This window comes from Bombina bombina, chromosome 3 (assembly GCF_027579735.1).
Source record: "Bombina bombina isolate aBomBom1 chromosome 3, aBomBom1.pri, whole genome shotgun sequence".
NCBI lineage: Eukaryota > Metazoa > Chordata > Amphibia > Anura > Bombinatoridae > Bombina > Bombina bombina.
In genome coordinates, this window is record NC_069501.1 from 667,642,131 (window position 1) to 667,659,389 (window position 17,259).

At 38.2% G+C, this 17,259-nt stretch overlaps 1 protein-coding gene across 1 annotated transcript in view; it reads right to left on the reverse strand.

Moving 5' to 3' along the window:
* Nucleotides 1–13,937, reverse strand: part of SRRM3 (serine/arginine repetitive matrix 3) — a 352,152-nt gene extending 338,215 nt beyond the window's left edge. The window contains 4 exon segments of the mRNA XM_053707414.1: nucleotides 13,714–13,759; nucleotides 13,762–13,779; nucleotides 13,782–13,848; nucleotides 13,851–13,937. Of these exon segments, the coding sequence (XP_053563389.1) occupies nucleotides 13,714–13,759; nucleotides 13,762–13,779; nucleotides 13,782–13,848; nucleotides 13,851–13,937 (218 nt within the window).
* Between the last annotated feature and the right edge of the window lie 3,322 nt (nucleotides 13,938–17,259).

Sequence of the window (17,259 nt, forward strand, 5' to 3'; positions counted from 1 at the left end):
AAAACAAACTCTATACAGAACCGGAAAAGGTAATTTTTTATGGGGGGTTTTTCTATAGTGTTCATGGTAAAAATATCACGGCAGTCCTAATAACACTTTATGGTTAGCTCCAGCAACTGCTATCCCTCATACAATAAATACGCTATATGGCCAAAAATATGTTGGCACCCCTACTAATTATTGACTTCAGGTATTTCAGCCACACCCATTGCTACCATGTGCATAAAATCCAGCTCATAGCCATGAAATCTTCATAGACAAACACTGGCAGTACAATTAATTGTACTGAAGAGCTCAGTGATTTTAAACATGACACTATCATATAATGCCATCTTTACCACAAGTCAGTTTGTGAAATGTCTGCCCTACTAGAACTGCCCTGGTCAACTGTAAGTGCAACTATTGTGAAGCCACAAAGTGGTAGACTATGTTAGCTCACAGAACAGGATTGTCAAGTGCTGAAGTGTGTATCACATACAAATAATCTATCATTTTCCAAGCTGTTTCTGGAAGCAAAATCATCAGTTTCCATGGCTGAGCAGCGGTACAAATGCCTCACATCAACATATGTAATGCCAAGCATCAGCTGGAGTGCTGTAAAGCACACTGCCAATGGTCTCTGGAGCAGTGGAAACGTTCTCTGGAGTTCTCGGAAGTGAGGAATCACACTTCACTATCTGGAAGTCTGAAGGAAGAATCTGGGTGTGGTGGATGCCAAGAGAACTCTACCTACTGGAATTCATACAGCCTGCTGTAAAGTTTGCTGGAGGAGGGTCTGGGCTGTTTTTTAGAGCATGGGCTAGACCCTTTAGTTCCAGTGAAGGGCTATCTTAATGGTACAGAATACAAAGACATTTTAGAGAATTGGATGCTTCAAACAGTCGGGGAAGGCCCTTTCTTGTTCCAGCATAACTGTGCCCCTGTGTACAAAGCAAGGTCTATGAAGACATGGCTTGACAAGTTTGGTGTGGAGGTACTTGAGTGGCCTGCACAGAGTCATACTTTTGGCCATATAGTGTACAGTAAAAGACATGAAACACCATTTGCTTTTGTGTAAAACTGTGCTTGTCCAACACTACCTAGAAAGACCAAAAACAAACTTTGTAACCTGAAAATGATGCTAATAAAATTGATGGTTTTGACAATTTGCAGCATTTTAAAAACATAGGTGATGAATTCTGCTTTTTGGTTCCTCTAGTGATCATGGGGCAAAGCAGTGCTTTTACATAAAAGCAAGAGGTGTTTAATGTCAACTTAAGGAAATAATTGCCACTTTTGGTGAATAGCCTACCAATGAAATACATGAGACCCATCACTAGGGTTATATGAAAATCATTGTTTTAAGATGGTTAGATGGGATTTGATGCCTAATGGGGCAGGTCATTTTAAGCCATTTTGAGTGGGATGCGGTCCACTCATTCAAAAAAGGGATTTCCTTCTTTCAAATAATAATATTACCAAATCATCAATTAATCAGCAGTTAGATTGGTGCTATCCCAGTCCGAAGTGACACAAAGTGAATGCTTTATACAGTAATTATTTATTATAATAACACAGAACACTAGGGTTGTATCTGTGGCTAGTTATGCCATATGTTGACATAACATTTTTTTCTCAGTGTTGCAGTCTGAACTAATATGTGAGTATAGAACTGATGCTGATTGTGATATCATAATATAGTTAAATCATTGAGTATGAAATTTATTATTGTTTGTTGTGTCATAGACCTCCCAACTGTCAAAGCTTGTGTGGGACAGTTCTGCAAAACAGCCAAAAGTACATATATACAAAATAAAAATAATTCTAAAATCTCTATAGTAGATAAAAAGTCAAGAGTTTAAACATGAGTTATCATTTGTAAAGTACCTTGTACCTACATCCAGAATTCTATTTAGTTTTCTTCTATGCATCAAAGCTTCAGCAAACAAAAAGAAGAACACGGTTTATTGTTCTTCTTAGCAGTGTTTATTGTACATGCATTTTCTTAAAGTAAGGCTTGTGGGATTTATTGCAGCCCATGAAAAGGCCCATATACTGTCACAAACATATGTGTAAACAGTGAAAATGTAACAGTATTACAGGAAAATAATAATAGCGGAAAACTCCTTGCAATTCCTCTATGGTTGGCCAAAATATTGTAAAACTACATTGTAAACCAAATCAAAATGACTGTATTAAAAATATCTAGACAAAAGACAACGTTAATTAAGAATTATTGATAACTTTATTTATGGTACAATAAATATCTGAAGGGTTTGCACATTTGTCAATATATATGAAATTGCTTTTGAAAAGAAGGTTTAATTAAGCTGAATGCTTATGCAGGGATTGATGATACAGTAGTCGGCTGGACGGGCTCTATCCATTATATAAGATGTGATACATTCATACCATGAGAGATGGATGTCAAGTCTTTTCAAATCAACATTTTAAAAATATTAATCTCTAATGGAACGCTATTCCATCACTTTTGTTATCTTTGCCCTAAAGCATTCTTGCATATCCTATTTTTTAAGGCTACTTCTTTTTTTTTTCTTACAATACATATATGGGCAGAGCATTTTTCTAAGATAATTTTAACAGTAGTAAAACCCCGCAGAGAAATGCAGAGGTTTGAGAATAGGAAGACATAATTGGAGAATTATTTTTGGTGCATAGTTTTAAGGGACATAAAATGTAATATATAATAATTAACTGTGCATAGTAAAATATCCTTGCACTTCCATTATTTCTTTCACCCTTTTTATTTAAAGGGATAGAAAGGTCAAAATTTAAATGTGCACAGGTGCATTTCAATTTTAAATAGAAGCATTTTTGCAATAAACTTCCATTAGCAAAAATGCTTCTAGTAAAAGGTATTGCTGTTTTTCAGTGGCATACGTACATATGCCACTGCTGGCTCTCTGGGAAGGTCTGGTGATTGAATACTGGTGCACGAGCCCTCACAGCATATGTTCGTACGATGCCGAAAAACATTAATAACTTTTACTAGAAGCATTTGTGCTAATGGAATTATATTGCAAAAATACTTTTATTTAAAATTTTAATGCAACCATGCACATTTCAATTTTGACCTTTCTATCCCTTTGACTCAGAAAATGAAAAGTTTTTAAGGAACTGCAATACAAACATAGTTTTGATAACATAATGACAGTGGCTAGGCTTGTCTACTCGGTTTTTAAGTTCAGATTGGCTTCTCCAAATAAGGGAAGTGGATGGAGTTTAGCTATTAAAAACAATTGAAGCAATCTAGGCATTAATGTATTAAACATCACACTCACCTAGTATGTTGATTTATTGCAAGAAAAATCTTTTTTTATGTCCCTTAACGTAAAAACACACCTATTTGAAGATATGTTATATAGAGAGCTAGTCTGTTAACACATTTCTATTAACATATAATTTGAAGACCTGATTCTCTATATAATGTTATTATAAAATGGGAAACTGCAAAAAAATGTTACATGTCAAAAAATATTAAAGTGACGTGAAACCAAAAAAATGTATTTCATGTTTCAGATAGAGCATGTGTTTTTAAACAACTTTCCAATTTATGTCTCTTATCAAATTTGCTTCATTCTCTCTGCATCCTTTATTTAAGAAGCAGCATTGCAATACTGGGAGCTAGCTGAACATATTTGGTGAGCCAATGACAAGAGGCCTATATATGCAGCCACTAATCAGCACCTAGTAGTGCACTGTTGCTCCTGAGTCTATGTATCTTGTCAACAAAAGCTAGCAAGAGAATGAAGCAAGTTACATAATAGGAGTAAATTGGAAAGTTGCTTAAAATCTATCTAAATAACAAAATGCATTTTTTGGGTTTCATGCCCCTTTAAGTGTCCAAATGTTAAAGGGACACTGAACCGTAAAAAAAATTTCTATCGTGATTCAGATAGAGCATGCGATTTTAAGCAACTTTCTAATTTACTCCTATTATCAAATTCTTTTCATTCTCTTGGTATCTTTATTTGAAATGCAAGAATGTAAGTTTAGATGCCGACCCATTTTTGGTGAACACACTGTGTTGTTCTTGCTGATTGGTGGGTAAATTCACCTACCAATAAACAAGTGCTTCCCATGGTTCCAAACCACAAAAATAGCTTAGATGCCTTCTTTTTCAATTAAAGAAAGCAAGAGAACGAAGAAAAATTGATAATAGGAGTACATTAGAAATTTGTTTAAAATTGCATGCTCTATCTGATCACAAAAGAAAAAATTTAGGTTCAGTGTCCCTTTAAGGGGATGGATGAACTTTGTATGCTCAAGTTATCTTCAAGGCATTATTTCTCCTTTTTCTAATTTTAATAGCAATGTAACAGAGCTCAAACTAAAATGTCATAAACAGAAAGAGATTCACAGCTCATTATCTGCTTGGTTTGAGTGCAAACAAAAGTGCAGTTACATTTATTTGTACAAAGAGTTTGCTTGTAAACACATTTATCCTTTGTCTATAGTGGTCTAACAATATAACTTTATATGTAATGTCATAAAGAGGTATACAACTACTAAAATATTTATTAAGCATTAAAATGGCCTAAAAGATAATGCACTTCATTTGTATAGACGACATTTACAGGTTCAAAACATACTGCAGTTAGTGAATATTCTTTCTTTCTTATTTTTTTAATAGTTGTCATGTGTTTTACTCAGCAACCAAAAGGAACAAAAAATAAATACTTGAGTAGTTGGAAATTTGATGTTTGTGGCTAGATATTTGTAAACATTTAAGGCTAGATTACAAGTGGAGCGCTAAATATCACTTGCCCGCAAACAATATTAGCGCTCCACTGAGTAATAACAGTGCATGCTAATGTGCCCTGGTATTACAAAATTTGCCTGTTTGCAGTGTGTGATAATTTATTGCTCCACTTGTAATCTAACCCTTAAAGGGACATGAAACCCAAACATTTTCTTTTATGATTCAGATAGAGAATACAATTTTAAACAACTTTCTAACTTACTTCTATTATCTAATTTCATTTGTTGAAGGAGCAGCAATGCACTACTGGTTTCTAACTGAACATATGGGTGAGCCAATGACAATCTGTATATATATATATATATATATATATATATATATATAATATGCAGCCACCAATCAGCAACTTGAACCTAGGTTCTTTGCTGCTCCCGAGCTTACCTAGATAAACCGTTCAGCAAAGGATAACAAGAGAAGGAAGCAAACTAAATAATAGAAGTAAATTGGAAAGTTGTTGAAAATTGTATTCCCTATCTGTATCATGAAAGACAATTTTGGGTTTCAAGTCCTTTTAATTGAGAACAGAAAATAGGAAATATGACTGCACATGACAACAGTTATGATGTCATAGGTAGTAAAACTAATAAACAATGCACATCATATTTGGCTTAAACCACACACTCTCACTCTGAATTAAGACTTGCTGAGACAATTAATAGATAATGGGAAGAGTGGCTGATTCATTCCTTCAGCTACAATATGATAGGTTAATATAGTTTTTTTGCATGACTTCTGTGCTTTCTAGCATGATTGCTGTGTCTTTTGTCTTAGGTCTTAAGTTATGGTTTTGGCAAGACAAAGCCTAGAATATGAAATATACAGAATACATTCATTTAATTCAATAACAGTATCTGTAGATCACCCACTTGGTTAATGGTACAATCAATAAAAGCCTAAGGAGGGCTACTAGAGATTCCAAGCTGAAGAATGAGTTTTCATAGAGCCTGGAGCATAACTAAATTAAGTCAGGTTTCTTTACTATTCAATGTATTTACTCATAGTCATTCTTATATTAAACTGCTATAGGCTTTTTCTGTACTTGGAATTACATGGTATATAACTTGTAAATGTATATAGGATTGCATACTTTAAAACTTATCAGAGTACATGAGATACTGGACGAGATTACATATGTGGCGCAAGCTTCAGTGTAACTGCTGAAACCTGCCCGCCCCTTAATTTCACCTCGCACATCGGGGTATCACATATACGGCGCCGGCAGTTCAAAAAGTGCCGTAAGTCAGATAAACTAGCGATGTTCAGAAATAAGAGTAAATACAAATTTCTGGAGTCCCCAGTGACTTACGGCACTTTAGAAACTGCAGGCGCTAAGAAAATAAAAAAAATAAAAAAAATCTCCTGTAAAAGTCTAACCCGCCTCCCAAATAATAAACCCGACATGTAAAACCCCTATATCCGCAATCCCCCCCATATTGCAACTAATAATAAAAGTATTAACCCCTAAACTGACAACCCCACACAAAGCAATATGCCTAATTAAACTATTAACCACTAATCTGCCATTCACCCACATCGCAATCTACCTAATAAAAGTATTAACCCCTAAATCTGCCAACCCCAACATCACAAACTACCTAATAAATCTATTGACCCCTAATCTGCCATTAATCCACATCACAAAGTACACATTCTATCTATTAACCCCTAATCCGCCATTAACCAACATCACAACAAACCTTATAAATCTATTAACCCCAAATCCGTGAAACCCACACAACGCAATAATCCTAATAAAACTATTAACCCCTAATCCACCAAACCCCCACAATGCAAATAACTAATTTAATTACTAAGCCCCCTCACCAAACACCCATTAAATTAACGCCAAATTACATAAAATAATAAAATACTAAATTACAATTGAAATAAAAAATCCTAACAGTATTTAGAAAAATAAACCAAAGATTAAATGTAAACAAATTAATGTAAAATTACCAAAAATAAAAAAGTCTAACATTACAGAAAATAATAAACAAAATTATTAAAAATAAAAAAATTAAACCTAATCCCTATTGTCATGAGATGCAGGACATATGCAGGACACAGCAATGATGGTACAACTCTATTTTATTGCAGAGCATAACAATACACATCTAGTCAGGTTGATTGTACTAAACTAACTGCGACACAGACACCGGACCTAAGCCCCGCCCACATACTAGTGACATCACATCCTGCTCTCATCACATCTTCCCCCTTTTTCAAAGGCAAAGCATACATTTGCATATAATAAATAACAAAGGTACACCAACAGGGTATACAACAACATTTTTGTTTTTGAACATTATAAAAAACAGATAGATTAGAAAACATGAACAAATAAATTACATCCTGACTTGGACATCGGGGTAGACTACCCTAGTCCACAGTGACCATGGGATTATTCTGCCCATACTTCCGGTCACTGTTCTAGCTAAAGTCAGTCCCTGTATCGGGCCGGAAGTTTCACCACTCTTCGCTTGATGTAACTTTGCATGAACTGTCCTCTGATACAGAAGATGGTGAACAAGAGTCTGCTGGAGGCAAAGATATATCCCCGCTGTGATCTTGCTGAGGGGAAGGCACCTCTCTTAGAACAGGGGATCCCACCGGCGGTGGTACTGAGGTATCCGGTTCCAGACTCTCAGGTACAGGCTGAAGATGTCTTCGGTTACGGCGTGTAACCGTCCCTCCCTCTGTAAGGACTGTGTAAGACCTTGGTTCTGGAGAGCGTCCCACTACCGTAGCAGGCGTCTTCCATTTCTTCTCATCATCCAGTTTAATTCTGACACTTTGGCCCGCTTTCAGTTCCTGTAAAGGCCTGACAGAATGTCTCCTGTCGTAGAAGAAACGATAACCCTTTTTGGCCTCTTCATCCCTCCTAAGGACTTCGTCCCGAGGAACAGGGCCAAGCGGCTTGAAGACACCCACTGAGGGTAAAGTGGTGCGAATCTGGCGTCCTAGCATCAGCTGTGCCGGGCTAAACCCGGTGGCTTGAATGGGCGTCGCCCTGTATGACAAGAGGGCTAGGTACGGCTCAGATTGCTTTAGAATGAATTTTGTTGTTTGAACTGCCCTTTCAGCCATTCCGTTGGCCTGCGGATAATGTGGACTTGACGTGGAATGTACAAAATCATATTCCCTGCTGAAAGCACTGAACTCTGTAGAAGCGAACTGCATACCATTATCACTCACCAGCTCCATTGGAATGCCCCAGCGGGCGAACAAGCTCTTCAGGCGAATGATAACGGCCTGACTTGTGATATCATTCAGGGGTGCAATTTCCAAATACCTGGAATAGTAGTCGATCACAACAAGAAACTTTTTCCCGTGCAGTTCACACAAATCAGCAGCTATTTTCTGCCACGGCCCCGCAGGCAGCGGAGTAGACATTAAGGGCTCCCTTCTCTGAGTAGGCCAGCGTTCCCTGCAAAAGGCACATTTAGACACATGATTTGCAATGTCGGAGCTGATCCCAGGCCACCACACAGCTGTAGCTGCCCTTTCTCTGCACTTTGAACATCTCCTTCCTCATGCTGACAGGAATTACAATGCGGTCTTGGAACAGCACCAACCCCTCCAGCTCCGTGAGCTGCGACCTCTCTGGCTGGTAAGCATTTAAAGACATCCAGGCTGCCCGGCTCTCGGGCCAGCCATCTTTTATGTACCTTATAATTTCTTGCAGATCTGTGTCCAAATATGTCTCTTTCTTTATCTCTTCCAGTTTCCTTGAAGAAATGGACTTAGAGGCCAGAACTGAATCAACATACACTTTCACATCCGATTCCGTGGAGGATTCTTCATCAGCAGCCAGCGGGAGCCTGGATAGTGTATCCGCCACAACCAGTTGTTTCCCCGGCACATGCACTGCCTGAACATTGAACCTGAGCAGTCTCATTAAAAGTCTCTGGCATCTCAAGGGTGTTTTGTCAATGTCATAAGAATTGATTAGAGGGACTAGCGGTTGTGGTCAGTTTCCAGACTAAATTTCTCCAAACCCACTAGATAACGCTGAAAGCGCTCACAGGCCCAAACTGCAGCCAGGCACTATTTCTCAATTTGAGGCATGAGCGGGAACGGAATTCTACGAGGAGTAGAAATACTGTATGGGACTGCGTCACTTTTAAGTGCTATACGGACAGGTTTGCAGTTCAGTAGGCCCAACTCGCCAAACATATCTTCAGAGATCTCATTCACTCTGGCCACGAGGCCCAAGTCACAGGCTGCTTTTCTGCTCAATAAACTGTTAACACACTGACCTCGGATCACATGCACCCACATGGTGAACTTCCTCTGTTTGTACTCACAGCTGGCAAGAAATTTCCCCCACACAATCAATGCGGCCACCAGGACTATGGACATTTGTAGTAACCCTCGCCAGCTGGGGCTGTCGAGGCAGTTTCATAAATTCAGCAAAAGACATTACAGTGATATCTGCTCCTGTGTCAATCTTAAAATCAACTTTGGCTCCCATTACAGTAAAAGTAACTTTCCAATCTTCCTCTGAGCTTGTCCGTTCCACAACAGACCCCACAAAAGACACTTCCTGACCCTCCTGGTCACTGTCCACCTGCATCTCCTTAATGTATTCAGTTTTACACACCACTTCAAAATGGCTTATTCTGTTAAATTTTCTGCATCTTTTATCTCTGGCCGGGCATATAGCACTCTGATCATGAGCCCGGTAGCACCGTGTGCATCGGCCATGTTGCGCCCATCCACTTCTAGGCCTTTCCAGTACTTTAGATCTACCGCTCACACTGTGCCTTTCACTAGTAATTTTCCTAGACTGTTGCACTTCATCCACAATACTCTCAGACCTCAGATCAGCACTTTGCTTTTTCACCAGTTCACTCTGGCGGGCCATCCTAATAGCCCCCGTCTAACGTTAAATCAGGCTCTAACTGCAGCTTCAGGGAGACTTCAGCATCTGCAATTCCAATAACTATTCTGTCTCTGATTTGCTCTTCTTTAGCAACACCAAACTCACAGAATTCAGCTAATTCATACAGGCTGCGCACAAATGACTCCACAGATTCTCCCACACGCTGATTACGTTTGTGAAAACAAGCTCTCTCATGAATCACATTTCTTTTGGGCACAAAGTGGGCACTGAGTTTATCCATAACTATATCAAAGTTAACTTCTTCCCCTTCTTGGAAAGTAAAAGCATTCAACACTGGCTCTACATCTTTCCCCATGGAGTATAAAAGAGAATTAACTTGTACTTCACCACTCTCCTTGTTCAGTTTGGATGCAATCCTGAAGCGCTGAAACCGCTGACGCCATGTGGGCCAAGCTGCAGGCTGAGAAAAGTCAAAAGGCTCAGGTGGGGTAAACTTTGACATTGCAATTGATCAGGAACAGAAGCGCAGTCCAGAACTTCTGACACCATGTCATGAGATGCAGGACATATGCAGGACACAGCAATGATGGTACAACTCTATTTTATTGCAGAGCATAACAATACACATCTAGTCAGGTTGATTGTACTAAACTAACTGCGACACAGACACCGGACCTAAGCCCCGCCCACATACTAGTGACATCACATCCTGCTCTCATCACACCTATGAAAATAAAAAAGCCCCCCAAAGTAAAAACACCCCTTAATCTAATACTAAACTACCAATAGCCCTTTAAAGGGCCTTTTGTAGGGCATTACCCTAAATTAAACAGCTCTTTTACCTTAAAAAATACTAAGTCCTAACAGTAAAACCCACCACCCAAAAAAACCCTAAAATAAAAAAAAGTAACACTAAAAAATCCTAAACTACCCATTGCCCCTAAAGGGGGATTTGTATGGGCATTGCCCTTAAAAGGGCATTCAGCTCTTTTACGATTGCCCATTAAAACCCTAATCTAAACCACCCCACCCCCAAAAAAATAAAAAACCATCCTAACTCTAACCCTGAAATAGGTACTCGCCGTTCCTAAAGTCCGGTGGAGAAGGTCTTCTTCCAAGCGGCCGACATCTTCTTCCAAGGCTGAATGCCCTTTTAAGGGCAGTAAAAGAGCTGCATGCCCTTTTAAGGGCAATGCCCATGCAAATGCCCATTTAGAGGCAATGGGTAGTTTAGGATTTTTTTGTGTTAGGTTTTTTTATTTTGGTTTTTTTTTTGGGTGGTGGGTTTTACTGTTAGAGGGGGGTTTAGTATTTTTTAAGGTAAAAGAGCTGTTTAACTTAGGGCAATGCCCTACAAAAGGCTATTTAAGGGCTATTGGTAGTTTAGAATTACATTAGGAGGTGTTTTTATTTGGGGGGGGGGTTTATTTTCATAGGGATTAGGTTTAATATTTTTTTTCTTTGATAATTTGTTTTTTTTTATATTATGTAATGTTAGACTTTTTTATTTTTTGTGATCTTAGATTAATTTAATTTTGTTTTTCTATTTTTAAGTAATGTTAGCTTTTTTATTTTAATTGTAACTTAGTATTTTTTAATTTAGGTAATTGACGTTAATTTAGGGGGTGTTAGGTTAGGGGGCGTAGTCATTTAATTAGTTATTTGCTTTGTGGGGGTTTGGCGGATTAGGGGTTAATAAATTTATTAGGATTATTGTGTTGTGTGGGTTTGGCGGATTAGGGGTTAATCGTTTTATTAGGTTTATTGCAATGTGGGTTAATGGCGGATTAGAGGTTAATATACTTTATTAGTTATTGCGGTGGGGGATTGCGGCGGTTGACAGGCAGATATATATTGCGCATGCGTTAGGTGTTTGTTTATATTTTCAGGCAGTTACGGGAGTTACGGTACTCACATTTTCAGTGCAAGGCTTGCTGCGCCTGCCTATGTGTGGCGAGGTGAAAATGGAGCAAAATTTCTCAATTTTCGCTGCGTAAGTCCTTGCGCTGAATATGTAATACCGATTTGCGACGCAGTTCTATGTTAGCTTATGGGAGTAAAAATTGCGAAGGGTGAAATATACGCGCTGCATTTATATGCGGCGCTGTATGTGTGATACCAAAACCGCTTAAAAAACGCCGTCGCCGGACGCCACATATGTAATCTTGCCCCATATGTGGTTTATTACTATTCTTTTCTAACTTTAACCTAGATTCAAATCAATGAGAAAAAAGTCCCCTGAGTAGCAGTTAAAATGTAAAGCTCTCCTATGCCTCTATGGATAAGCTGAAGAAGTGACATCACACACATCACTCTATGGACTCCATTTATCAATTGCTGGGTGGATGAGTTTCGCTGACATGAACCTCGTCCAGGTGGTCTTGCACGAGAGGGGGCTGTCAATCATCCTGACTGGACCTGATCAGGATGAGTAAAATCCGCCACACTTTAGGTGGCAGAGAGGTTAAAGGGACATGAAATCCAACATTTTTCATTCATGATTCAGATAGAGAATACAATTTTAAACAACTTTCCAATTCACATATTTTTTCTAATTTGCTTAATTCTCTTGGTATTCTTTGTTAAAGAAGCAGTGATGAACATAGGCGAGCCAATAACATGAGGCATACATGTGCAGCCACCAATCAGCAGCTACTGAGTCTACCTAGTTATCCTTTTCAACAAAGGAAACCAAGAACAAAACAAATTTGATAATAGAAGTAAATTGGAAAGTTGTTTAAAATCACATGCTCTATCTGAATCATGAATGATAACATTTGGGTTTCATGTCCCTTTAAGTAACATTGGTCTTAAGACCACTGCTATTTAAAGGGACATAATACTCATATGCTAAATCACTTGAAACTGATGCAGTATAACTGTAAAAAGCTGACAGGAAAATATCACCTGAGCATCTCTATGTAAAAAAGGAAGATATTTTACCTCACAATCTCCTCAGCTCAGCAGAGTAAGTTCTGTGTAAAAAGTTATACTCAGCTGCTCCCAGCTGCAGGTAAAAAAATTAAAGAAATGAAGAAATGAACAGCAGCCAATCAGTATCAGCAGTGCTGAGGTCATGAACTCTTACTGTGATCTCATGAGATTTGACTTAACTCTCATGAGATTTCATAGTAAGCTTCCTTTACCTGATTGGTGAAATAATATGAGAGTTCACAATGCTCATCCCTTCAGTTGTCCCGTGGACAGACACACTTAATATGCTGCTTAGAAATCCTTTACAATGGGAGGTGGCTACTGAGGATTTTTTGAGGGTAAAATATCTTTCTTTTTTAACATAGAGATGTTCAGGTGATATTTTCTAGTCAGCTTTTTACAGCTATACTGCATCACTTTCAAGTGTTTAAACATTGGTTATTATGGCCCTTTAACTTGCGTTTTGTTGGGGCTCTGAAGCTGCTCTCACAAGGCTTGATAATTGGTTTCCTATGTGTTATTGGCAGCAGAGGGTAAACAAATAATGTTCTTATATGTTACTGGCTGTTATCTGGGTAGTAAAACATGCTCTGTATGTTATGTGCAGCCACTGTGGTAAATCTATGCTTTTTACTGGCATATATGGGTTGTAAACATACTACTCTGTGTGCTACTAGCACTCAATAGGAGGGGGGATCACTGATGTGTGTGCGTTACTGGCAGCTATGATAATAAAATCACAATTAGTTAAAACATGAAAAATATATACTGTATGGGGTCTGGGTGTAGAATCCAAGGTAGCTTTGGGGATGAGCCATTATGTTTCCCCTGTGCCCAGACACTAAGTGCTGGGTTATTGTGAGCGCTTTTATATGTTTATACAACTGTGCATACTTCTACATAAATATACAAACAGGTACATAAACATTTATTTTTTTTAAAATGGAGAGAAATGTGGAATTATAAAGAAATGATTTTACATCTGACACCTTACATGTCTTTTTTTTCTATTTATAGTGATAGAACCATAATATCCCATTTATATTTAGAGAATTGCAGTTTGTTGTACATCAGTACTCTCAGAACACACAGGAACTATTGACTAGAAAGTCAACCTAAGAGATAGAAACATAGCACATTGCTTCCTAGAAAATGTAGGGACACTACCTACCCTTGCTCCTCCATCATCTCCTGAAGCTCCATGCACTTGAGTTCACTCGCCTCTTCCGCTCATGTCCAAGATCTCCCGGTGGGCTTTCTTTATGACAATGGGTTCTGTGGTTCTTGCATCCTCTTCTTGGTTTTTGCCCACGTACCAGAAGCACTAGGCTGGGAGAAACCATTTGCAGTCTCTTGAAGAGAAGGTATACTGGCACCATTGTTGCACACAGACATTATGGTTCACAATTATTTTCTTCTGTGTCTTTGCTCTACAAAACCTGTGAAAATATAAGCAGACTCCTTTAAGCTAAATTGTATTTTTTTTATCTCTCTACACCATTGACAGAAAAAATGTTAAAGGAATATACTCTCTATGTACTGAGCAGCTATGTTAAATTAAAACTGAGGGCTTAATGGGGGACGAGCTGAACTAATCTGCTTTTCTGCAAGTCAGGAATCAGCGCTGCCAACCAAGCAGCAAAAGTACCATTATGAACGCTTCCAATGCAGACAGAGAAGTCAATTCTCATATATTAGGGCTTTGGGAAGGTTGGCCGTGCATAACACACAGGGAGATGAGATTTAAAGTAACCACAATATAATATATAGTTACAATTGATTGGAAAAGAAGCATAGACAATGTTAGATATTTTTATGCACATTGTAACAAAAATACAGACAAGTTATATTCAAAGGTAATACTTTAATGTTTCTTACAAAACATACACCATGAAACTCATCATTCAAATATGACATTTGAATGTTCATTTTCATAGTGTAAATCTAAGAGAATTAACATTTGAATGTTAACTTTTGACGTTCAAATGTTTCATTTTTCTAAAATGAAATGTAGCCTTTGAAGTAGCATAAAAAACATGTATTTGAAACAATGAGTTTTGAATGTTTGGCAAACATTCTAGAAATGACTAAAAGTACATATACAAAAGTATACTACTAAAAAGTTAGTTAATCCTTACTTGTAATTGTACATTTATTACTTCTACAACTGGCGGATAATTTGGACTCGATAACAAGTGGTGTGCTAATCATAGCACACATGATAATCAGTTTTGCTTGACTATGCTACAATTAGCAAGCAACTTTGATATTACAAGTAAACGGTAAAGCACGTTAGCACAGCCAACATCGCTCAAGTGCAACCATTACTTTCAATGGATATCACAACCTTGCAGTGGTGTGCTGGCTTCTCCTGCTTGTATGGTGGACAAATGATTACGGATACGGACCTTGATCTTGTTTATGGTTAAGCCTACATATTGTAGGTGACAAAATGTGCAGGTTAGTAAGTAAACAACATAGGTTGAAGGTAACTTCAAACAACTGTTGATTGGAAATGTATCACTCGTGACTTCTGATTTGAAAATATTTGACACCATAATATACTCACAAACCCTACACTTTTGTCTGCATTTAAAAAGGCCCTTGTGTATCAGCCAAGAGCTGGTTGGTTTATTCAGTTCTGGCAACGATAAAGGTGATAGCATATTTGCAAGAGTTTTGGCTCTCCGATATGATATATATATATATATATATGATATATATATATAAACAGGGGGTATTGCTTTTAAATAAAATTGGGATCTTAGTCACACAATATGGCCATATTCTGCTTAGCCAGTTACCAACTTACAAGGTGTCCCAATGTTGACTATACATATATGTGTGTTTGTGTGTATGTGTATATTTATGTGTTTATATGTGTAAATATATATGTGCACACATATAAACATGCATACACATACATACACACACATAAAAACACATTTATACACTTTCATAGACATATATATGCCCTTTTGAGCCCTTTCCAGTCACATATATATATATATATATATATATATATATATATATTTGTATTTATATATATCTATATATATATATATTTATTTAAGAATACATAGAACATATTATTCTATGTGAAGAACTGTTGGGCAAGCGCGCAAGTATGTGTGTTAAGTTTTTTTTTGCAGTTTACGTGCTACATTTAAGTCTATGGGGGATACGTTATCATGGTCGCAATATTTTAAGTTTAACATTTTGTGCACGCAAAAAGTCACTGTCTACCAAAATAATTCACCACTCGTAATCTAGCCCTATATGTGGTACAATAACTAAAATAAAATACAACGATCTACCAACACTGAAGGTTTTGTGCATCCAACTCTCAAGGCAAAAAAAGGAACATGGAATATGCATAAAACATAATAAAGTACTACAAGTCCCTTTTGTATAGTGCATGGGTACCTACTTTACCTTTCTTTGCAGCTGCATTCAAGCCCTCACTCGGCTGCTAACAACAAACTGAAAGCAAGCAGCTCACTGCTACAGAGGAGACAAATACTGAAGCACAATGTGCCAGTCTCTTCCTTCTTTAGCAATGAGTAATAAGTAGCAGAGGAGAGTGTACTGTCTTAAGGATAATAGCTCAGGTAATACAGTCTCAAATATGCAGAAGTGAGAATCAAATTGGAAGGGCAAAAATAGGTAAGCTTCTATTAATTGTATGCAGAAAAGCAATATGTACACTTTTCTAACATACCCCTGCACTGTACTAGATGTATTAGTGATGTATTGAACTTCTCTTCCATACCCTGTCCATTAAATACTGTAGAATCAACAAGTGTATAATAAAACAGTGTAATACTCTTACACTCAATTTTAAATAAGCTGTAGTTTGGGTTTTTTTCTGACATATTTAAAAAAAAAAAAAATCTTTTATTTCCTGGCCTACATGAGACAGCGATAAGCCAGTAAAAAACTCATATATGGAGGGCGGAGCCAGCTACAGCGATGGCAGCTGTGTAACTTCTGAGCTCCGTGACCCAATTCCATAGACCAGCTCTAAATTACACTCAAAACCCTAATTTTGGCAAAATGATATGATTTCCTGAAAGCCTAACAGACTGGGAGCTACAGGTTCACCTTTTAAACAGATCCGGAGGATTTTATTTGGCCATAGAGACATACCGCATCTTCACCCGGCGGCGCTCCAAACTTTAACTGGCTTGGAGCCAGACTTGTAACCGGGACTCTATCCAGTGCCTTGCCTGCCTCAGGGTCTGCCTCCCCTCCTTGATCGCTGACTTAGATCGCTACTAGAAGCAGCACTGGAGCTTCTTACCTACCTCCGTGTTTTACCGCCATCGCACACACACACAGCAAAAGAGGTTGCAGCTGCGCCATAAGAAGTCAGGAGGTACCGGCCCGGAGGTCACATCTTCTACGGGTAAGGAGTAGGACATATACCACTACCCCGCTCAGACCGGGCTCAATTTAAAAGCAGAGAGAGTGGTACGGGCACATTTCAAAAAGTCAGGCTTACAACTCGCGTGGGCTAACCACCAGGCCTGCGATCAATTTTGTGGGGCCTACTGATTTTCGTCAGAGCAAGTAACCACGTGGCGGGGTGTCTGCTACCTCTACGCTGACATTTGAGATCACTGAGTCCCTTTTTTGCAGCATAGCTACCTGCTTCTTGCCTTCATTTCATAAGAAGCTACGCTGCAATTCAGCACTCCTGGTTATTGTTTTTACT